General features: G+C 42.5%; 1 protein-coding gene across 19 annotated transcripts in view; it reads left to right on the forward strand.

Annotated features, from left to right (window-relative positions):
• The window catches only part of PTPRG (protein tyrosine phosphatase receptor type G), a 907,646-nt gene that overhangs the window by 745,997 nt on the left and 137,993 nt on the right, over positions 1-23,656 (forward strand). For all 19 annotated transcript variants that reach the window (XM_079935460.1, XM_079935459.1, XM_079935474.1 and 16 more), the window contains 2 exons: positions 8,255-8,412; positions 20,148-20,340. In XM_079935460.1, coding sequence (XP_079791586.1) covers positions 8,255-8,412; positions 20,148-20,340 — 351 coding nt within the window. The remainder of the gene's footprint in view (positions 1-8,254; positions 8,413-20,147; positions 20,341-23,656) is intronic.

Consider the following 23,656-nt stretch of genomic DNA (forward strand, 5'->3'; position numbering starts at 1 on the left):
AGTAGAAAGGGATACCCAGACTCCCTCCCCATCTCACTGTGTGGTCTTGGTTCAGTCACTTTCCCTCTGTGGACTTCATTTTCCTTATTTGTAAATGAAATAGAACTAGCGTCCTTTGAAATTCTTTTGGGTGACTTCCCCAGGATCCCCTTGTTGTAACTTCAGTGTGGTGCTTTTCCCTTAAAATCATCTGCCATGAAGTCTTGCAGACAGCTACACCTTGAAAACGGTCCAGCCCCACTTCATTGCCCCGTCTTTGCTGTTTCATCCTCCTTATTGATGAGAGAGATGATGTGAATGACAGTCAACATCCAATCAGATAGAGCAAGTTTCATTTCTTATATTTAGGTCAGAAAATTAGTTCCTTGACTCCCTCTGCCACCATCTTAATTATAGTGTAATGCTCTCTTACTCCCTGGTGGCTTCTAGATGCCAAGCTCCTTAAGTCCCTGGATCCTGGCCTTCAGGCTCTTGCTTTCCATCCCGACCTCCCACTTCCTGATGCTGTTGGGCAGGCCCTTCTGTCACCAGCTTGTCAGACCCGTGGCCCCTCCCAGCCCATCGTGCCTAGTCCAGGCTTAACCCAGAGCTGCTGACTCTATGTCTAGTGTTTTGGCCTCTTCACAATTTTTCGCCAAATTCCAGATTATCCTTAACCAGCAGCTGATGTTTTCCTCCTAGAGCTGTCAAATTTGGGGCACTTGAACTTTTCTTCCACTTTCCCTTTTGCTCCACTTCGCTCCAGCCACACACCGGGCAGAATCCCTTTGCAGGGGCATTTCTCTGTGCCTGGAATGTTCTCCCCAGGTAGGCACCTGGCTTGCTTCCATCTTCAGGTTTTTCAATCGAATGCTTCCCTCTCAACGAGCCTGCCCTTTGACACCTTTTCAAAACAGTGGTCAGGGGAGACCTCATTGAGAAATTTGTCATTCAAATAGGAGTAAGTTGTTAGCAGCTGAAAGGCATTTGGTCTGCAAGCAGCCATGCATAGAGCAGTGAAAAAAATGTTCCAGGCAGCGTGAAGAGCCAGTGCAAAGGCCCTGGGGTAGTGTGATCATGGACCAGCCAAGAGGTCAGTATGGCTCAACCTAAGGGCCAGAAAGTAGCAGTGGATGAGGCTGTAGAACAGGGAGGAGCCCACTGATACAGTCCTCATAGAAACCGGCTTCTCAGGTGTGATCAGCATTATTAAAAATGCAGAATCTCAGTCCCCATCCCAAACCTACTGGCTCAGAATCTAGAGTTTAACAGGCTTCCCAGGTGATTTGCACACACATTAAATTTGAGCAGCACCGTCATGAATCTTCTCCCATTTAGCATGACCTAATCCCCAGTTTTTTTCCACTGTCACTCTCCCTACCTTCCCCAATATGAAGCAGAAGGCGATTTTAAGGAAAAATTAATAACTTTTCCTTATAAAAATTTTGGGAAACCCTGAAGAAACCAATCATTGGGCTAAACACTGAAACTTGGGCTTTCTGTTCTTAGTTCATTTTATATACTTCCCTAAAATTGGTTGATTCCTTGTTTTGGGGATAGGACTGGTGTTCTTCCCCTAGAGACTATCACATTCTGTCCATATACTTTCCAATGAAATACTTTGTTCATTTGGGTGTGTGTGAATATTTTCAGTATAATTCCATATTTCTCGATTACTGTACAGTTTTCATCTCTGTTGATCATCATGTTTTATAAAGGCTTTCTTTTTTCCTATATAACCAAAGCATTGAAAATATTAGGTTATTAACACACTGAAAAATGCAGTCAATCAGATGATTATCATCTAATGTTTTAATGATCACATTTTTAATCCAATTATGCATGTTTGAATCTTTCAAATTTTCTTTAATTAAAGATTGCCTCCTAGCACTGCTATCAGAAATAAGAAATTGAACAGAATCGAGCCGGATATAATTTAATGTTGAAAGGAAACTGCAAGGATAACTGGGCCGCTCTGGGTTTAATGGCTGACCATGACTTTAAAGCCCTCATACAGAATTTTCTAATTGATAAGAAAAATTTAATCATCTCCTGATATACTCTGTTTGCATTCAAATAAGGTATTTCTTTTTCTAAATAAACCTCCCCTAACTGATTATTCATATTGTCGTTCAGAATGCTTGAAAATGAAAGAGTTGGGTGAAATGTAGACTACTTAATATAGTGTGTATTTAATATAAAAGTCATACATTATTCATAATTTTTGCAATTTGAATAACTTTGAATTTCGCATCCCTGTTTCTCATCTTTTTCTTTGATGAACAATTAATTATTAAAATATAATATTGTCTGCATACAGCACTGGGACAGTTGAAAGTGGAATATGAGATTCATTCCTTTTCAGTTCTTTTAACTAGTAATGCACAGTACTTGCTTATTATGGTATAATGGAATGGATTGTAGGATAAGTAGAGTATCTCAAATATTCTTCTCAACTAGTTAACTGTCTGGGATAAGAATGTTTCGAATTCAAATTACTAATTAGAAGAAAAGTTGGAGGCAGAGTGCTCTGATCTGGATGACTTTGGAGTCAACTGCCCTTTTATAATAGGATTCATTTAACAAGTATTTATCTGTGCTTATTCTATGCTAGACACTCTCCTAAGCCCTTAACTACTGTTAATTCATGTAATACTCTCCTGATACGATAAACCTCCAGATGAGGTCATTATTATAATCCCATTTTACAGATGAGGAGACAGCGACAGAGAGGTTAAGTAACTTGTCTTAGGTCAGAGTTTTAAGTAGACCAGTTAGGATTCAACTCCAGGGACCCGGCTCTAGCAGTCCCTCCACCTTATAACATGTACATTTACTAAGATTTTCTTAGTGGCAGAGTTTAAGTTTTTAGCTGAAAAGTACCTTCTTCCTTCCTCCCAGTGGCTGTACTCGGGAACACCCAGTCTTGGGTCCAGCCAGTTGAGTGCCTTGTGGCTTCTGTGAACTTTGTGCCAGAAATACAGGGGTACCATTTCCAAACTTACTTATAACAATTAAGCATTATGAGCTCCATTTGCCAGTGGAGCGCTCCTATGGGACTGAGCAGGACATGGAATTTTTAGAAAGATCAGCAAAAATCAATGTTCAAGTTGAACTTAGAAAAGTCAAGGGAGAAAGAAAACAGCTCAGGAGTTCATTCTGTAACGTATGTTCATAAAATAAATGACCATTAGTGATGGGGACCCCTGAACATGTGGCATGCCCCACCCCCAGTTGTTGCTGTGGCTCTCAAGATGACTTTCTAACACTTGCCCCCCACCCTCCTATACTTGGCTTGCAACCAGGAGGGCACAATATGGCCCGATGGCCAAATCCATTCCACTGACTGTTTTTGTATGGCTCCTGAGCTAAGAATGGTTTTCACATGCGAACCCTAATTAAGCGAAATGTTCTTCCTGCCTTTCCCCTGCCCCAAAGAATTCCTTTCTTCTCATTAGTAGATGTATACTTTTTAAATTGGCCTCAGTTATTAGCGTTTTGAACATTGTTACTAAGGTTGTGGAAGTGTGTTTCTTATATAAGTACCTATGTAACAACTTCGATTTTGCCTCTTGGCCCTGCAGAACCTAAAATATTTCCTACCTGGCACTTTACAGAAAACATTTGCTAGTCCCTGGCTTAAAACACAAAATAAGCTGGCTGGCTCTCAGTCCAGTGCTTGCCTTGATAAGTGAGGGCTTATAATGGACCAGAGATCACAGTGGACCAAGTGCTTGCCTTAATAAATCAGGGCTCACAAGGCACTGTGCTAAAGCCCCCCACATCTATTAGCTTGATTAATTGTCACAGCATCCCTGAGGGGTAAATAATCTCAGTATTCCCATTTTACAGGTAAGGGAAGTAGCTCAGAGAGGTTAAGATTTTCGTCCCTAAAGTCACACAGCTGTTGAATATCTGTTGATTCCGAAGGTCATGCTAGAGCTTTGACAAAGAAAACTCTAACCTGCAGTGCTCAGATTGATGGAGACTGTGTCAGACATGCTGTGCCTTTGAGGCATCAGTAGTGCAGTTAAAAAAAAACACACATGCACGACCATTCAAGGAAGTGCATGGCTATGTGAGATATACATGGCTAGGTTTTGGTAGCTTAGAGTAATAATAATACTAGTGGTAATAAAACAAGTAATAAGAATTAGAATGAGAATCATATCTATCATTTATGAGATGCTTACTCTGTTGCAGGCTCTTTCTGAACCCCTTTCTTATACTGATTTATTTAATCTTCGCAACAGCCTAGGAAGGTATAGTAACTAAGGTCATACAGCTCACAGGTGGAGGAGTTGGGATTTGAACCCAGCAGGTTGAGAATCTGCTCGTTTCACCAGTCCCTGTAAGGGATGGAGAAATGAGGTGTTGATGAGGTCTTCAGCATTACGTGATATTTCGTGCTCCCAGGCTTACTGTTTCAGATCCTAAGTGGTGTCTTTGAAGAAAGAATCCCATCCCAGTCTCTGTTTTCTCCCTAAGTTTTTGACCTTGGGTCCATTACTTCTCTCTGGTCTCCCATTTCCCTAGCTGTAAAATTAAAGAATTGGACTAGGGCTTCCCTGGTGACGCAGTGGTTGAGAGTCCGCCTGCCGATTCAGGGGACACGGGTTCGTGCCCCGGTCCGGGAAGATCCCACGTGCCGCAGAGCGGCTGGGCCCGTGAGCCATGGCCACTGAGCCTGCGCATCCGGAGCCTGTGCTCCGCAACGGGAGAGGCCACAACAGTGAGAGGCCCGCGTACCGCAAAAACAAACAAAAAAAAGAATTGGACCAAATTGGTGGTTTTCAAAGTGTCCCTGGGTTCCCAGCTCAGCTTCAGCCCCGATGGCTGCACTTCGGCTGTTTGAGTTGCCGGGCTCCTGTGTAAGATTTGGTTTGAAGAAAGGGTTCTTTGGTTCCCGAAGCCACTGACCTAGGGTGGTCTAAGGCCCTTTCAGGTCTCAGAATCCTGAGATCCAATGGCAGTGATGGTGGTGGAATCAGCAAGTAGTGAAGCCCCTCCCTTTTCTGTCCCCCTCACCAGCTCTACCCACCCCGCCACTGATCTGATTACACCTTCTAAGCAATTAAATCAGAACCTGCATCTGAAGCCCTTGGGTTGATCCAGGACAGAGAAACCCTTCTGCATTTGTAGCAGTGGTCACACCTGCAGTTTCCATCAGTCCTTGCTGAATTCAAGAGCCCATACAAGCACTTACGGGTCCTGTTCCAGCTGAAACGTGTTCCCTTTTGAAATCCACCCACTTCAGATTGGTGGGGCAGGTGTTTCACATTTATCTTTTTCTATAAAGCCACAGCCTCTTCCTTGAGTGGGTGCTTTAGATGGGGGCTTTGCTGCCTCGGGCTCACAGGGGTTGTCCTGTCACTACCTGTCTGCATACAGCATGCTTAACTGCAACCCTAATATTGGGTCAGGCCCCGAGGGGAAGACTCTAAAGGTTTTCCGGTCCTTCAACCTGGAGCCCTTGATCCTAAAGCAGGTTAGTGTGCTGCGGGGTGACGCCGGGTTCACCTGCCGCGTGATGGAGAAATGAAGGTGGTGATTTTGTGGTTCATGATGCCAGGGCCTGTGCACCTTCTATTGCCTGGGACCTCTTGTTGACTATTTGCACGGCCCAGGAAGTGCAGCAAGCAAAGGCCAACACGGTTCCTCCTCTCGGCCAGGCACGCTTACAGAGATTTCCCCCATCCTTAGGCTACCGGTAACCAGGTTAAATTAAAGCCCAGGTTTGCCAGCGGCAGAGGGGTGATTCTTTCCTTTCCAGCCTTTTGTCCCGTAGAAACTGCTTTTGTCATTCTGATTATAGAACCCAATGGTGCATGTATTAATTAATACTTAATTTTTCCCTTTAAAAAATGAGCTGAAAACCTTTGCGAGACTCAGGTAAGGTTTCTGAGCCTTGTGAATAACTGCGGCCACTTTACTGTTCACTGGTGACCTTGGGCTTAGTGATTTACCCTCTCTGGGCCTTAAGTTCCACATCTGGAAAATTGGAGCATTAAAAGTACTTACTCCATAGGGTTGTAAAGTGAAAGGGTGTGGTGATGGCTTAAGAATCATGAAAGCCTGGATTCCAAACTCAACTACATGGTTGTACGTTCCAGCTCTGTAAATTGGGGATGGTAATACTTCATGGGACTATTTTAAGTATTAAATAAATCAATCTTTGTAAAGCTCTTAGAACAGTACCTGGCACATACAGTAAGTGCTGTTTAAATGTTTGCAACAGATGAGTACTCAGAAGAGTGCCTGACATATAGTAAAAGCTAAATAAATATTAAGTTTTGTTCAACAAATCTCTACCAAAAGGAAATGGCCATTTTCATTATTCTTTTTTTTTCTTTCTTTTTTTTTTTTTTTTTTTTTTGCGGTACGCGGACCTCTCACTGTTGTGGCCTCTGCCATTGCGGAGCACAGGCTCCGGACACGCAGGCTCAGAGGCCGTGGCTCACGGGCCTAGCCGCTCCGCGGCATGTGGGATCCTCCCGGACCGAGGCACAAACCCGCGTCCGCTGCATCGGCAGGTGGACTCTCAACCACTGCGCCACCAGGGAAGCCCCATTATTCTGATATAGTTGATTTCTGCTGGGTTTTTGCCTTAACCCCCAGTTACATAGACCTTTTGCATCTAAGGATACACATTTGCCCAAATACGTATACTGCTTGTTCTGTATGAAGGAAAAGGAGGGAGGAGGCGTGAGGCTGGGAATAATATTCCTGGAAGTCACAGGAGTGTCCATGAAGTAACCTGGAGCCTTGAGGTCCCCAAGAAATGTCCAGGGGCACATGGAGGAGGCCATAGGGGAGCTAAGGCAAGCCATTAGCAGGACCGTAATAGCCTTATTACATCCCCAACAGGAATGAGGTGGGCATTCCAGACTTAAATGCAGGGCTAGACGTTTGAAGACCCAGCTAGAGACTAAAACCCTCTCTGATTTGTGAAAGAAGCTGGATGATCTTCTGGGTCTGACTGAAAGTGTTATAGTGTAGTGCCTAAAGTCTGTTGCACTGCTGATTCGTGCCTCAGGACCTTTGCACATACTGTTCTCACAGCTTGAAATGCTCTTCTTTTCGTCTTTTGCCCCCACAGTTCAATATTCACCTAGTTTACTTTAGCTTCTTCAGTCTGAGTCAGAATTGTGCAAGCTCTGGTGTCAAGGTGCAAGGGTTCATATCCCAGCTTTGCTATGTAGGAACTAACCTCTTCTCTAACTTGTTTTCCTCGTAGAGTTATTGTGAGATATCATTGTTGGGTCCCAGCTTAAATGTCATTTCTTCTACTTAAGGGAAGACCACTCCACTTTTGTAAAAAGAAGCCTATTTTCAGGGCCATCATTTTGCAAGTTCAGGGCCGTGCCTTGATCTGAATAAGCCTTGGGTGAAACCATAATGAAACGTAACCAGCTTTGGAATTGCACTTTACCATTGGCTTACAGTTTTCTTTTCCTACTTAATCTCTCATGGGAGTCCCAAAGTTCGTTTGCCTGATTATTAGTTCATAAAGATTAGACGGAGAAGGGGTCTATAATGAAACAAGTTGGGGTATAACTGAATCACTTTGCTATACACCTAAAACTAACAGAACATTGTAAATCAACTATATTTCAATAAAAAATGTTTAAAAATTAAAATCAACGTTAAAAAAGACTTAGTACGGAATAGATATTAATATATAAAATCTCTCGTTAATGATTTTCATTTTGATTACATGTTGAAATAATATTTAAAATATAATGGGGACTTCTCTGGTGGTCCAGTGGTTAAGACTTCATGCTTCCAATGCAGGGGGCGTGGGTTCGATCCCTGGTGGGGGAACTAAGATCCCACATGCCATGTGGCACCGCCAAAAAAAAAAAAAAAGAAGGATTAAATAAAACGTATTATGAAAACTGAAAAAATATATATTGGAAAGGGGCAAGTTAAACAAAACCAAGTCTCTTTCTTTTCTGCAGCATTTAGTGACTTGACTCTGCCAGTGTTTCGTCTATTTCCTGGGGGAAGAGGGAGGGCCTGAAGTGTTGCCCAGTGCTGTTTACCCTGGAACCCATTTTTCATGAAATGCAGTGCAGTAGGATGTCTCGGAGCACACACACCCTGGGAAATGCTGCTTTGTTTTCCATGGCTCTCCCACCACCAAATGCTTCCCGGGATGTAAATAAACACAAGACTTGTGATGTGGCACCCGCATGCCAAGGGTTTTGACTGTGTGTCTGCAGCATCGAACGACTTACCACTGTGCTTTTCTTTTCCCTCTTCCCCCAAACAGAGAAGGAGACCTTTCTGGATCCTTTCGTCCTCCGGGACCTCCTGCCTGCATCCCTGAGCAGCTATTACCGGTACACAGGTTCTTTGACTACCCCACCGTGTAGCGAAATTGTGGAGTGGATAGTCTTCCGGACGCCTGTCCCCATCTCTTATCATCAGGTAGCTATTTGGCCCCCAAAGGGCTTCTGTTTTTACTTGTTTTGAGTTGACTTAACTATCTAACATTGCTAGACTATATCAGGGTAAGGATTTTTTTTTTTTTTTGGCATCCTTTGCTTCTCATTGATTCTTTTCATTTTTTCCAAGAAACATGTTTTTGCACCCAAGAATTGTAAAATATAAAACTTGGTTGCTGAGCCACAAATTAACTAGCTGAGGAGAACTGCAGGCATGAAATCAGGTATCTTGTAAGTATTCGATCTTGAGGAGATAGTAGCTACCCTCTGTGATGACTGTATGCCAGGAACTCTTTTCAGCTCTTTATATGTGTTAACTCACTTAATCTTCATGAACAACAGTCCCATGAGGTAGGTGCTATTTGTACCCCTGTGTTACAGAGGAGAGACAGCAGAAGTGTAGTGACTTGCCCAAGGTCACACAACCATGACCCAGCCATGGTGTCTGATCCCAAAGATCATGCTTGGAGCTGCTAAACCTCCCCTAAGTCCAGAAGAGAGAAATTTGTATGCCTGAAGAAATGAAAGAAAAAATACCATTGATTGAGCTCTTTCTGTGTGATAAGCATCTTACATCTCATTGACTTAGTTGCAAAACAACATCGCGAATTGGGTATGTTGCACAAAGACGGGACACATAAGAACATCGTGGCAGGGACAGATTGCGTAACATGCCCAAAGATTCATGGTCAATGAAGATTGAAGCCAGAAACCAAGCCCGGGTTTGTCTGATTCCAAACCCATGCTGCCAACCCCTACATAGAGCTGCTTCTCTCTGAGTGTGGCCTGGCAGATGTCATAGGGAGGTGGGTTTAGGCTGAGCACGTAACTGTGGGTAAGAATTTGGTGAAATGGGGATGAGGTCAGGGGCAATGTCAGAGGAAGAGGATCCACCAGGGGATGAAGGGCTTTGACATCACCTCACAAGGAATCATAGATGGAAGGGGAAATAGAGAGGATATGTCAGTCATCAAAAATGCAGCCTGCACGGAGGTAGAAGAAGAGTAGATTTCTCCTCCATAATTTCAGAAAACAGAGCCAAGAACAACGGGTAGGATTTGTAAGGAAGTGGATTTGAGCCATTGACCCGGACTGTCTAAAAAATGGAACATTCCTATCAGAGCCATCCGTGGAAATGCCTCCCCAGCATTGGACAGCTAGGGGTAAGGCTGATGTAGAGGGAAAGTGGAAGTTTTGAAATTATGTGGTAAATGTCAGTAATATAACTGAAGAGGACACAGGCAACAAGATTATGAACCTGGCTGGCTTGGGGAATAGTCCAAAGAGTTTCCTAACAAGGGCAGAGAATATAGAAAAGGGAGTGGGGGAAATAGGATTGGATGATGTCCTGGCCAGGGCTTTTTGGGGTGTCAGAGACAGAAACACTTAAAGTAGCTTCAGTAGGGGGAATATTTGAAAGAAACCATAGTAGGGTCATCCTGAGATGAAGTCATCATGACTAGGACTGCAACTAGTAAGTGAGGCACAAACTTTACTTTCTGCCTCTTAGGCGCCGCTCTCACATCTTGGAGTTTCTACCACGGCTTTGCGATTCTGTACTCTTGCAAACTTCTGGTTCCTTCCCTCTCCCAGTTTGAGTGTGGTTTTCTTTGGAGGGGATTGGAGCCCAATATGGTTACTCTAGTACCAGTTAACCTTTCAACTCAAGGGCCAGCTACCAACTGACGGTAGTCTGGGTCTGGAGTCAAGCGTTCAGGAAGATAGATCCGAATAGACATCAGCCAACAGCACACTGGCTGGCCTTGGGTCAGTTGTCCATTTTTTAATAAATCAGCGGAGGTGCTGGCCACGTCCTGACACATTGGTGTTGCCACTCTGGGGGCGGTAAGTGGAGCAGGTTGTCTAGAAGGAGCTCTGTGCAGGAGAGAGAGCCCACCAACAAAGGTAGGCAGTGTGGGACCAGGGGAAACTGATTCATTTGGCCTCCCTGCAGCCGGCAGACATTTTACCTTGAGCTTTTTTTCCTTTTAATTCCATTGCGATGAAAAAAGAAGGACTAGCAATGTGGCTGCGGAACAGGATCTGCTGGCCTTAAGGAGGTAAAGAAATATGAAACAAGTTTGCTTCCTAATGGTGAAGCCAGCCTTGTTTTATTAAAATAAAAGAAAATTGCAGCCCAAATATTTATATCCTCAAGGTTCGGGGAGGGGGCGGGGGCAGGACTTTGAAAAGGGATCCTTTTTGTCGATTAAGATGAATGCTTTTCTCCTCAAAGCTATAAAGGCTTGAGATAATGAGGTTAAAAAATTCAAGTTTGGCTTTTTTTTTTTTTTTTTTTTTTTTTTAGGAGGCCCTGTGAAGGGGAGGCATAGAGAGGTAATTGTTTAGTTGGGGCTGGGGGAGGGAAGAGAACCATTTAACACATACTGGGTTTTATTGCAGTTTAGTGGCCTAAACAAAAGGCAGATTTTTAGGCTTAGATATCTTGTCAAGTATTTGTCAGTTAGAGGCGTTTTGACATTTGGGAACTGGATATAGTCGAAAGTGCTTTGTTAACATCTTTTTATGCTTCTACTCTGCCACCCATACACTCAGAGGGAAATAATGGAAAGAGTTTTTCTCCACGACTTCCAAAGTATGACCTCTCTGTAGGTACTATTGTTTCAAGAAAATAGTGAAGAAATAAATTAACCATAGTGGCTCCCCAGTTTCTTTACTCTAAACCACCTTAGATAATGCTTTACTTGTATCAGGCACAGCTTCACGTATCCTTTTCTGTCTCCCAAAGGGACAGAAACAGCTCATTTTCATGTGGCCAAACCGGTTCCTTGCTGGTGAACTGAGTGGAGGTCACAGCTGTGTCAGTCCTCAGACAGGAAGGCATCAGCCACCCAAGTATTATCGGTTCAGACCTTCCCACCCCGACCCTGCCAACATGCTCTCTGAAGTTAGCACAGAATGTTCATTGCAGAAGGGAAAACGGCCAATTCAGAGAAGCCAAGCAGACACAATTCCATGTCTGCTTCTGTGAGAAAGAAAACATTCCTAGTCCTTCGTCCTTCTTTTCCTCCAAAGGTTCTTCTCTTCTCTTACACAGTGTGGGTACCTGTCAGCAGTGAAAAGGAGAGCAGGTTCACCCTAAAATGCAGTGCTGAGCGCGAACTGTTGACCAGTGTGATGTGGATTTCTTTAAAGTCTTCCTGCGTAAATATGAGCAGCTCCGTATTTTCCCTATTTTGTGGGCCTCCTTGGGCATTCAAACCAGCCCCGCAGCTAGTGAGCGCTGACTCCGGCTTCTGTGATGATCGAGATCTGAATACGGTGTTGCTCATGGAATCACACCATGCCATTGGCTTGGGTGGTCAGCAGACAGCATGGCTTGTGTGGCTCCAATAAAACGTTGACCATAAATATCAGGCAAGAATCATGCCATGATTTTGTCACCCAAACAAAATGGCGGCACCCCCGGTCCTGCTGTAGGAGGTCAAAGGAGCACACGTAGCACATTGAGACGGTTGCCTGCCTTGCATTCATGATCAGTCAGGGAACATGATCGTTTTTAGTCCGGTGTACTTGGATGTGTTTTATTCTAGAACAGTGGCTCTCAGATGGTAGCGCGTTGGCCATTGGACACTATCCCAGGATAGTGTCCCTTCCCTTCCCTTTCCAGGACTGTTGGCTTCTGTAGTTTTAAATATGACACTGCCTATGATTTTCCCTAGCGTGAGTTTTATTTAAGTGCCTCTTGGACTTCCCTTCCAGGACTGTTGGCTTCCGTAGTTTTAAATATGACACTGCCTATGATTTTCCCTAGCGTGAGTTTTATTTAAGTGCCTCTTGGAGGCGCTATCAAAAAGGAAATAAATGTCAAAAAAGCTAGTGTACTTGCTTTAGTTGCATGACTTTTTAAATTGAAGTTTATAGTTGATTTACAATATTGTGTTCGTTTCTGGTGTACAGCAAAGTGATTCAGTTATATTTTTTTCCAGATTATTTTCCATTGTAGGTTATTGTAAGATACTGAATATTGTTCTCTGTGTTATACAGTAAATCCTTGTTGCTTATCTATTTTATGTATAGTAGTTTGTATATGTGAATGCCATGCTCCTAATTTATCCTTCCCCCACCTCTCTTTCCTCTTCGGCAACCATAAGTTTGTTTTCTACATCTGTGAGTCTGTTTCTGCTTTGTATATATATTCATCTGTATTATTTTTTAGATTCCACATATAAGTCACATCGTATAATAATTGTCTTTTTCTATCTGACTTACTTCACTTAGTATGATAATCTCTAGGTCCTTCCATGTTGTTGCAAATGGCAATATTTCATTCCTTTTTACGGCTGAGTAATATTTCAGTGTGTGTGTGTGTGTGTGTGTGTGGTGCATCTTCTTAAACCTGTCGTCTATTGATGGGCATTTGGTTTGCTTCCAAGTCTCGGCTCTTGTAAATAGTGCTACTTTTTGAACATTGGGGTGCATGTATCTTTTCAAATTACAGTTTTTGTCTTTTCTAGATATATGCCCAGGACTGGGATTGCTGGATCATATAGTAGCTCTATTTTTAGTTTTTTAAGGAACCTCCGTACTCTTTTTCATAGCAGCTGCACCGATTTACATTCGATTTACATACAACAGTGTAGAAGGGTCCCCTTTTCTCCACACCCTCTCCAGCATTTGTTATTTGTAGACTTTTTGATGATAGCCATTCTGACCAGTGTGAGGTGATACCTCACTGTGGTTTTAATTTTCATTTCTCTAATAATTAGCGATGTTGAGCATCTTTTCATGTGCCTGTTGGCTATCTGTATGTCTTCATTGGAGAAATGTCTGTTTAGGTCTTCTGCCCATTTTTGGATTGGGTTGCTTGTTCTTTTGATATTGAGTTGTATGAGCTCTTTGTATATTTTGGAAATTAACCCGTTGTCAGGTGTATCAACTGCAGACATTTTCTACCATTCCGTAGGTTGTCTTTTTGTTTTGTTGATGGCTTCCTTTGCTGTGCAAAAACTTTTTAGTTTGATTTGGTTCCATTTGTTTATTTTTGCTTTTATTGCTTTTGCCTTGGGAAACTGATCTAAGAAAACATTGCTACAATTTATGTCTGAAAATGCTTTGCCTGTTTTACCTTCCAGGAGTTTTATGGTGTCATGTCTTATATTTAGGCCTTTAAACCATTTTGGGTGTATGGTGTGAGGGTGTGTTTTAACTTCATTGATTTACATGCAGCTGACCAGCTTTCCCAACACCACTTGCAAAAGAGACTGTCTTTTCCCCATTGTATATTTTTGCTGCCTTGGTTGTAGATTAATTGACCATAGGCGTGTGGGTTTATTTCTGGTCTCTCTGTTCTGTTCCATTGATCCATACATCTGTTTTTGTGCCAGTACCACACTGTTGTGATTACTGTAGCTTTGTAATATTGTCTGAGGTGTGGGAGGGTTATGCCTCCAGCTTTGCTCTTTTTCCTCAGGATTGCTTTGGCAATTCATGTTCTTGTGTAGTTCCATGTAAATTTTAGGATTATTTGTTCTAGTTCTATGAAAAATGTCATGGATAATTTGATAGGGATCACATTAAATCTGTAGATTGCTTTGGGTAATATGGCCATTTTAACAACATTACTTCTTCCAGTCGAAGAGCATGGGATATCTTTTCATTTCTTTGGATCATCTTCACTTTCCTTTATCAGTGTCTTATAGTTCTCAGCATATAGGTCTTTCACCCCCTTGGTTAGGTTTATTCCAAGGTATTTTATGTTATTTTGATGCCGGCTTTTTTTTTTTTTTTTTTTTTTTTTTACGGTATGTGGGCCTCTCACCGTTGTGGCCTCTCCTGTTGCGGAGCACAGGTTCCGGACGCGCAGGCTCAATGGCCATGGCCCACGGGCCCAGCCGCTCCGTGGCATGTGGGATCTTCCCGGACCGGGGCACAAACCCGTGTCCCCTGCATCGGCAGGCGGACTCTCAACCACTGTGCCACCAAGGAAGCCCTTGATGCAGTTTTGAAAGAGATTCTTTTTTCTTTCTCTTTCTGGTATTTCATTGTTAGTGTAAAGAAATGCCACAGATTTCTGTATATTAATCTTGTATGCTAGTACTTTGCTGAATTCATGTATTCTAATATATTTTGTGTGAGATCTTTAAGGTGCATGACTTTTTTTTAACCATTGTTGTCTCTGTCATAAAGAGTAGAGCAACTCTTTTGAATTAAGACTGTTCCATATGGAGCCAAGTTGTTCCATTCTTGGCTACTTCTTCATGCAGATTACTCAACTACTCTGCTACTCTGTGTCTCAGCTTTCATCTGTAAAATGGAAATGATAACAATACCTACTTTATGGAGTCATTATAGAGATTAAATGACGGCATGTGTGTAGAATGCTTAGACTAGTGCCTGGCACCACAGGAAGTGTTCAAGAGATACCACAAACAAGGCCTGACCCATCACGTCTCAAATGTATGACAAAACTCATGTCCATGACCTTAGGTGTGACGTTACAGTCCGTAATGTTTACCCTGGAGTTTATTATTATTCATATAATGGACTCTGGTTTTGTTTAATTGCCATTCTGTATCCATCCTATCAAATATTGTGCACATCAGCCTTTTAACGGTTCGTAATTATATTACTTTTGATATTCTCTCATTGCCCCCTTCAGCCATGATGGTCCCCTCCCCACATCTTATGGACCAGAGCTCTTGCTACACACAAACGGCATGAGTAGATTTCAACTTTTCTTTGATTCAAACTGACAGATTAAAAACTAATTATTCTCTGTAATATTTTTACAATAAAAACTAAGTTGAAATGATTTATATACACTTCCAGCCAACACATTTGCAATTCAAGGTTAAAACTGTTCTTGAAACAGCACCAGTTAAAATGCAATTACAGCTCCCCAAGCAGGGATAAAAGAAAGAAATGTTTTACATATTCACTTCAAAAGTTAAAAAGCCAATTAAATATTATAGAAATAAAAACTTTCATTAATTTTCACTAAATGATAAAGACTTCATTAGTTATATTAAGGTAAAGATAAATCCAAGTGTGTTTATTACCTGCCCCTGGAAAAGAATAAGATGAAGAAAAGTGCTGATTTGGGGGGGTGGATTCCATTTTCTCCTCGCACCTGCCATCTTGTTCATGGTTCCCAGTTTTTCCTGTGTTGGGCCATAGGCTGTTTCTTTCCAGAGTGCGGAAAAATGCAAACAAGTTTATATCGCCAGTAGTGAAATGGCAGTAGTGGGTGTCCTGCATGCTAGGGACTTTGGAGGTCAGCTAAGAGGAATTGTTTTGGGACTTCTATCATCAGATTCAGTTCTTCTGCTACCGTGTTGCTCTCTCACTGAATAATACTCAGGGCCTGTTACGCATGTGGCGTGAAGTGACTGAAAGCATGCAAAACAGAGTCACACGGACCCAGGCTTATCCGTCGATAAGAATAAGAATAATACCACCAGCGTTACCGGATTTCTATGAGGATTAAGTAAGAGAAAGCATATAACGTTCTTGGCACCTTGCCTTGTGCATAATCAATGCTCAGTAAATATTAGTTGGTAGTGTTAGTGCTATAATAATATTAACAATGTTACTTTAATGTTATTATTTTGAGCTGAGAACAAGTTAGAAACCAAAACAATGTTTATGAAGTGCTTGTACCTGGCCCATAATGGGTTTGATAAATAGACACTGGAAGGTGCAATATGCCTTATACAGATACATAGACACATTATATATGTATACTGTACATTGTAAATATGCATATATATTATAAAGAAGAAAAGGAAGGCGAAGCCGCAGAGCTTCTTATAGTTGTAAGCTTAGCACGCATAGTTACCACATTCCTCATAAGATAATAACAATAACGACGGTAATGAAGGTAATACTTATCGGGCGCCTTGGGTGCATCAGGGATTATTCCAAACACTTGATCTGTAGTAGCTCAGTCAATAGTAGTAACCAGGGCTTCCCTGGTGGCGCAGTGGTTGAGAGTCCGCCTGCCAATGCAGGGGACGCGGGTTCATGCCCCGGTCCGGGAAGATCCCACATGCTGCGGAGCGGCTGGGCCCATGAGCCATGGCCGCTGAGCGTGCGCCTCCAGAGCCTGTTCTCCGCAACGGGAGAGGCCACAACAGTGAGAGGCCTGCGTACCGCAAAAAAAAAAAAAAAAAAATAGTAGTAACCAAAACCACGTGAGGTGGGTAATGATGTTAGCTCCATTATACATGTAAGAAAACCACAGAAACAGTAAATACTTTGAGGTCACACATTTAGCAATTAGAGTTAAAAAACAGCGTTTGTAACCCAGGTAGTGAGTGGAAGTGTTTTGTATTTGGAGAGTAAGGCACAGGTCAGAACATTAGGACTCCACAGTAAGAATGGGAGGCCATTGAAAGGTATTAAACAGAGGTGTGTGCTGTGATCTCATGTACATTTTTGAAGGTTCACTGTGTGGATATTAACTAGATCTAGAAGAGTCAAAGAGATTACACACCAAAAGTGTGGCCCCGTCAGAGGCCAGAGAGACACAGCTTTGAAGTTTGTTCTATGACTCCAGCGTTACACGGGGCTGCCATGTGGCACCGCTGTCAGAGGCACCTTCCTATTGTCATCTGCTCTGTAAATGGCATCCCATGGAATCCAGCCAAGTGGAGGTCTGTGTGGTGGCCAGGTTCACCTTTGGCGAGTTTGGGTCTCGAGGCAAGGGTAAGGACCAAGGGACAACCTCTGGCCCAGATGATTGCTGATCACCTGCCAAAGTGAAAAGTATATAGGCTCCCCTTACCAATCCGGGGATCATGGAAGTTTCCACTCAATGGCCAAGCATGCCAGTTACCAACAGGAGAGGCCACTGGCAATTTTCATTCAATTCAGAGGAATGACAGAGTTTTAGTAAACGCTGCTGACCTACCAAAGGACGTTTGATGAGTCTACTAAGCTTGTCCTCCTTTTCCCTCTTTTATGAGACTGTCAACGGAAGCTATGATCCAGGGGACAGTGTAATATCGCCCAGGTCATCAGTTCACTCTCAGAACCATCACATACTTCCTTTGAAATCTTTGGGCAAGTTGAGTTAATGACAAGGATGTGAATGAGCTTTTCAGCCATAGCGTGTCATTAAGCTGTAAGAGCAATTTAAGCGAAAGCATTTTTGTGTTAAATTCAGAACCTACCTCTTTTTACATTTATATGACTAATTCTTTCCTGAGGATCAGAAATAAACTTTTTAGGAGAACTAAATGCTAGCTGTGAAAGAAGCAAGTATTTGAGAGAATAAACAAACCTTCGAGTCACATTGCTGAGGGTCTCCCAGGCCGTCCTTTCCTGGCATCTCAGAGATGAAAGTATTTCAGGACAGATGGCTAGTCTCTTCCAGAAAATTTCTGGTCTTAACTTGCTATGTGTGGCAGCCCGGTCCATTTTTCTAAAAAAATCACCCTGAAAGTTAAGGAATTCCTCCCTCTATTCAACTCATGTCTCTAAGGCTTTAATTTTAACCAGTTTCCTCTTATTTGGCCTTCTTTGGACACAGAGAAGAGCTGGTCAGCATCTTTCACATACAAGGGCCTTTAATCAAATTACTCCTTACTGGCCTTTTCTTCACACTAATAAACAATTCCACTTCCTTTAACCTTTCCACACAGGATTTACCCTCCATCCCTTTAATCATTTTGGTTGGTCTTTCCCTAGACTGTCTCCAGAGGGTCTTTATTAATCCCTTTCATGTAATTTTCAGAAGTTCTTTTCTCTGAGGAAGCATTGAAATCTTCTCTCATTTTTGGAGGCATTCAGTTCTGATTTTGGTAGTCCTATCCAGTGAGTACACCTTGCTAGGTTGAGTTGATTTTTCCTTTCAGCACCTCCAGTTATTTTCATCTGAGTGGGTCACCTTTGGACAGAGTAAACAGCCCAGTTTTCTTAGTTTTTCTGCTTTTATTGCCTTTCTCCCTTCATTATAAATAAACAGGGAACATCAAAAGGAAGAATGGGAAGAAAGGCAAATTCTAAATAGCAACGATGTGAGTTGTTAGAAGAGAAGTTACATGAATTGTAGAAAATTAGAATAATAGGGAAATAACGGGCTACTTTTGCTTTCAGGCTGGTTGAGAGACCACCCTGCTCCTATTACCTTGATGAAAAAGCAGAAAAGGCTTCATGGTGTATTATCACTTTCCAAGTGCAGGAGAATTGGAGGGGAGGTGGAATGATTAGTGCATTCATATACTTAAGTGATTTTTCTTGGCTATGTAAATTCATTGCCTTCTCATGCAAAGAGAGGGCATGTCAGACTGGAAGCAGGTCATTCCCTGTGTCATTCTCTGAGGCTGTTTGAGAAACACAGGGGTTAGTTCCAGGCTTCAAGAACTCCAGGTCTTAATTCTCTTGTTATCTTATCGGTTGACGTTAGCCACCTCCTGATCCCAGAAGTTTAGGGCAGCCACTCCTCGCCTGCTTGGGAAGTGTTTTTCTAACACCATCCCACCTCGTAATTCTCTCCTGCAGAAAGCCTTCTGATTTGGCATTCAAGGAGCCAGATGGGCCAGAAAAAGTTCAGTTTCTCTCTTCTTTATTTCATTTTCTTCCCCCAGCTCAAGGAGTTGGTATTTTTGGTGGTTGGGCATTTTACGTTACACTCCATTTCTTTGGTGACAAGAATAACTTCGTGATCCATTGAGAACAAATCGCTGTCACTCGGCCCCTGCTCTCTTCTGCTCTCTCTTAATAGAATGACCCTTCCCCCCCCCACCACCGAGTAAGCAGAATGTTGAAGGCTGCAAAGAATCCTTTCTGATAATAAAAATATGATCCTGGAGTGCTGATTTTTTTTTCTTTGCTTTTCCATAAAAGTTTGGACAGTAGTCTTATGGGAAATGTTTCCTGATAATAACGATGATGATAGCAGCTAATCTTTACTAAGGGCTTACTGGCTGCCACATAGATTTTAATCTTTTCAACAACCTTAAGATAGGCAGTACTAGTATTGTATCTGTTTTACAGATGAGGAAACTTGAGTTACAGAAAGCTTGAATACTTTGGCTCTAATGACCCATCTGGTAAATGTTGAACTTGGGCAGTTTAACCTGCACACCATGGGTTTGGCAACTTTGTGACAGCAACTGCTGAACTGGATCCCTAGTGTGTAGGAAGATGCTTAGTAAGAATTAAATCGCAAATATTTACTGAGTTCTTACGCTTTAGGAACTGTTTTAAACACTGTACATGGATGGTCTCATTTAATGCTGACCCAAACCCTATCGGGTCGATGCTGCTGTAATTCTCACCGTTTTATTGAGGAAGAATTGAGGCTCAGAGAAGTTAAGCAACTTTCGCAACGTCACAGAGTGCTTGAGCCATGGAGTCAGAATTCCCACGCAAGAAGTCTGGCTCTAGAAGCTGCCAGTTTCACTATAACTCTATGCTGCTTCCTGTAATACTGAAGATCTTGCTGGAGGCCGGAGGGGCGGTGAGGCTGCTGCAGAAAGACTGGGCCTCTTGTCTGAGACACAAACTGCGAAAGTTCTATATACCCTCAAGTGAAGTGTTTTCCTGGTTAGTTGGCAGGACAGAAACCGCAGCCAGATAGGCCCATTGGCAGTGATTCCAGCAGGAAGCCTGTGTCCTGCTGGATTTGTCCCACGCGGCTTTGTCGGGCACTTCCTGCCATCTTGTGTTCTTGTCACCCCTATTGGCTTTGGACCCCATAGCTTTCTAACCGATGTTCTTTTTTCTCCTTTTCTCTGGTTCTCTGTTCAGCTCGAGGCTTTTTATTCCATCTTCACCACGGAGCAGCAAGACCACGTCAAGTCAGTGGAGTATCTGAGAAATAACTTTCGGCCACAGCAGGGCCTGAACGACAGGGTGGTGTCCAAGTCTGCCGTCCGTGATGCCTGGAACCACGACATGACAGACTTCTTAGAAAACCCACTGGGGACAGAAGCCTCTAAAGGTATATTTGGATTAAGTGCCCTTGCCCAGAGGAAGATTCCTTATCATAAATTACTTTAAATGAAAAGGTGTTCAGAACCGGCCAAGAATTGGAACATGCCGTTAAAAGCACGTTTCTGTGCTCAAAGTGACTTGTCTGGATGATAAGTAGAAGCATTTGTGGGAATAACTTCAGTTAGATACTTTCAGAATCGCCCTTTTGACTAGTAACATATTAGTCCTTCTCTCTGTAATTTAACTTTGTAGCATCAACCCTAACTAGTTGATGTCTTAAAGCTTTTTGGTGTCTTACTTTTTAACTGTTTCCCTGTCGTGATCAAGTGTTTGTCTCTGAGCTCAAACATCAGGACCTCAGACTTGCTCCCAACACCCCAATCTGCAGCTTTCTTACTAACTTCCATACCAGCCAAGAAGTCTCCCTCCAGCTCTCCACCCCCACCAGACATCACATGGCCTCTTTTTTTTTTTTTTTAATTTATTTTATTTTTGGCTGCATTGGGTCTTTGTTGCTGTGGCGAGCGGGGGCTACTCTTCGCTGCAGCACGCAGGCTTCTCATTGCGGTGGCTTCTCTTGTTGTGGCTCACAGGCTTCGGTAGTTGTGGCACGTGGGCTCAGTAGTTGTGGCTCACAGGCTCTAGGTGCACAGGCTTCAGTAGTTGTGGCGCACGGGCTTAGTTGCTCCGCGGCATGTGGAATCTTCCCAGACCAGGGATCGAATCCGTGTCCGCCGCATTGGCAGGCGGATTCTTAACCACTGTGCCACCAGGGAAGTCCCAGATGAGGAATTTATATCACGAGTGAGTATAATATCTGGTAGCTCAGAATTGCTGACGTTACGACAATTACAAAGTTCTTTCCTAATAAGTGGACTGAACATATGATACATCAGTTGTACAGAGAGGATGCATAGCCCTTCTTACCTAAGGAAGTTGGAGAGGATACTGGTTTTCATTGCATTAAGTTGTCAGAGTGGCCAGGATCTTCCACTGAATGGGCTTTCTCTGAATTTGAGCAGAGCCATGGACCCATCCTTAGATAGAGAGAATTGGTTCTTCATTTTACAAGGTTACAATGATCATGGTGTGTCCATTGCTGACTCTTAAGATGGGTGGATACTAAAATGTTCTGTGATCTTTCTAGACACAGAGAGAGATGTAGATGCACTCCTCTTTCTTTTTTAAACCTACTATTGGAGTGTCACATACAGAAAAGTGCACACATAATATGCACACAACTTGATTAATTTTCACAAACTGAATATACTTGAGTAACAAACACCCAGATCAAGAAACTGATATCACTTGCTTCCCAGAAGCACTTCCTTTCCTTCACTCCTAGACACTATCCTTTCCCAGGGGTAACTGTGACCGTGAATTAGCCTTGCCTCCTGGTCAATTTCATATAAATGGACTCAGTCTGTAAGTCCTCTTTTGTGTCTCGCTTCTTTTGCTTTACACGGGCTTGGAGAGTTATCTATGCTATTACACGCAGCTGTAGTTTGTTCCTTCTTACGGTTGAATTTCATTGTATGCCAGCACCTGAATTTATTTATCCATTTCAATATACATGAATATATGGATTATTTTCATGTTTTGGTAATCATGAAAGTTCTTGCACATGGCTCTTAATGAGTATGTGGACAGATCTCTGTTGGGTATGCACCCAGCAGCAAAATGACTACAGCCTAGAGGACACACATATTTTCAGATCTGGTTAGATACTGCTGAACAGTTTCCCAACATGACTATATGGACCGCTTTACACTTCTGCCAGCACTGTAAGATCGTTTTCTATTTTTTTTAACATTTTTTAAAGGCCTCATTTACATACCATAAAGTTCAGTTGTTGTGAATGTACAATTGAATAATTTTCAATAAATTTATAGTCGTACAGCCATCACCACATCCACTTTTAGAACACTTTCATCATCCCAGTAAGTTCCTTCACGCCCACCTGCAATCAGTTCTTTCTCCTAACCTCAGTTCCAGGCCACCTCTGATTTGCTCTTGTCTTCCACTTGACAGAGGATTTTAAGATTTATACATGCTGTAGCATGGATCAGTAGCTCGTTTCTTTTTATTGCTAAATAGTATCCCTATTTGTTTTTTTCCATAACAGCTTTATTGAGATTTAATTCACATACCATAAAGTCCATTCTTTTAGAGTGTCCACTTCAGTGGTTTTTTATATTCACAAAAGTGTGTACTCATCACTACTACCCACTTCAGAACATTTTTGTCACCCCCCAAAAGAAATTCCAGCCTCATGAGCAGTCACTCCTCTTTCTCCTGTCGCTCCTTCTTTCCCAGCTCTAGGCAACCACTAACGTACTTTCTGTCTCTACGGATTTGCCTGTCGTGGAGATTTCATATAAATGGAATTGTACAGTATATGGCTTTTTGTCTCTGGCTTCTTTCCTTTAGCATCATCTTCTCAAGGTTCATCCACATTTAAGCATGTATCGAATTCCATGCCATTTTATGGCCAAATAAGATATCATTGTATGGCTAGACCGCATTTTGTTTATCCATTTATCAATCGATAGATTCCAGTTTCTGGCTCTTACGAATATTGCTGCTATGAACGTTCGTGTTCACATTTTTGTGTGGACATGTGTTTTCATTTCTCGTGAATATAAACCCAGGAGTAGAATTGCTGAGTCATAGGGCAACTCTTTGTTTACATTTTTTAAGAACTGCCAGACTTTTCCCAAAGCAGCTGTACCAGTGTACGTTCCCATTGGCATCATCGGAGGGTTCTGATTTCTCCATATCCTCGCTGACACTTGTTACATATCTTTTTTATTTTAGCCATCCTACTAGGTACGAAATAGTATCTCTTTGTAGTTTTGATGTGCACTTCCCTAATGACTAATGATGTCCCTATTTGTTTTTAAATGATGTTCGTATTTGTTTTAAATTTCATAAAACCATGGTCCATGTGACCAAATGCTCCTCCTTGTATTCCCCAAGAAAACTCAGGTCATTCCATGGCACCAAAGGCTGAAAGCCAGCCACAGATGCTGGCAGTCATCAGGCAGCCCGGTGTGCTTAGATGATTGACCTTCGAGATCTGAGTAGAAAAGAGCCAGTATAAAAGAAGAGTCCCTTTCTCTTCTCCAGGCATATGCAAAAAAGATATTAGAAAAGGAAGGGTGGTATTCTGTCATCTTCAGGTGATTCAAAAAGAACAAACCCTGTCTGATTGGCATTCTCTAGCTGATCATTATTGGAAGCTTTTGGTGCCTAAGATGTTGAGCATAGAGCTGTGCATTTATTGGGCTGTTGTCACAGAAGAAAGAAGAATGAATTAATTA

This window comes from Stenella coeruleoalba, assembly GCF_951394435.1.
Source record: "Stenella coeruleoalba genome assembly, chromosome: 10".
NCBI classification, from domain to species: domain Eukaryota; kingdom Metazoa; phylum Chordata; class Mammalia; order Artiodactyla; family Delphinidae; genus Stenella; species Stenella coeruleoalba.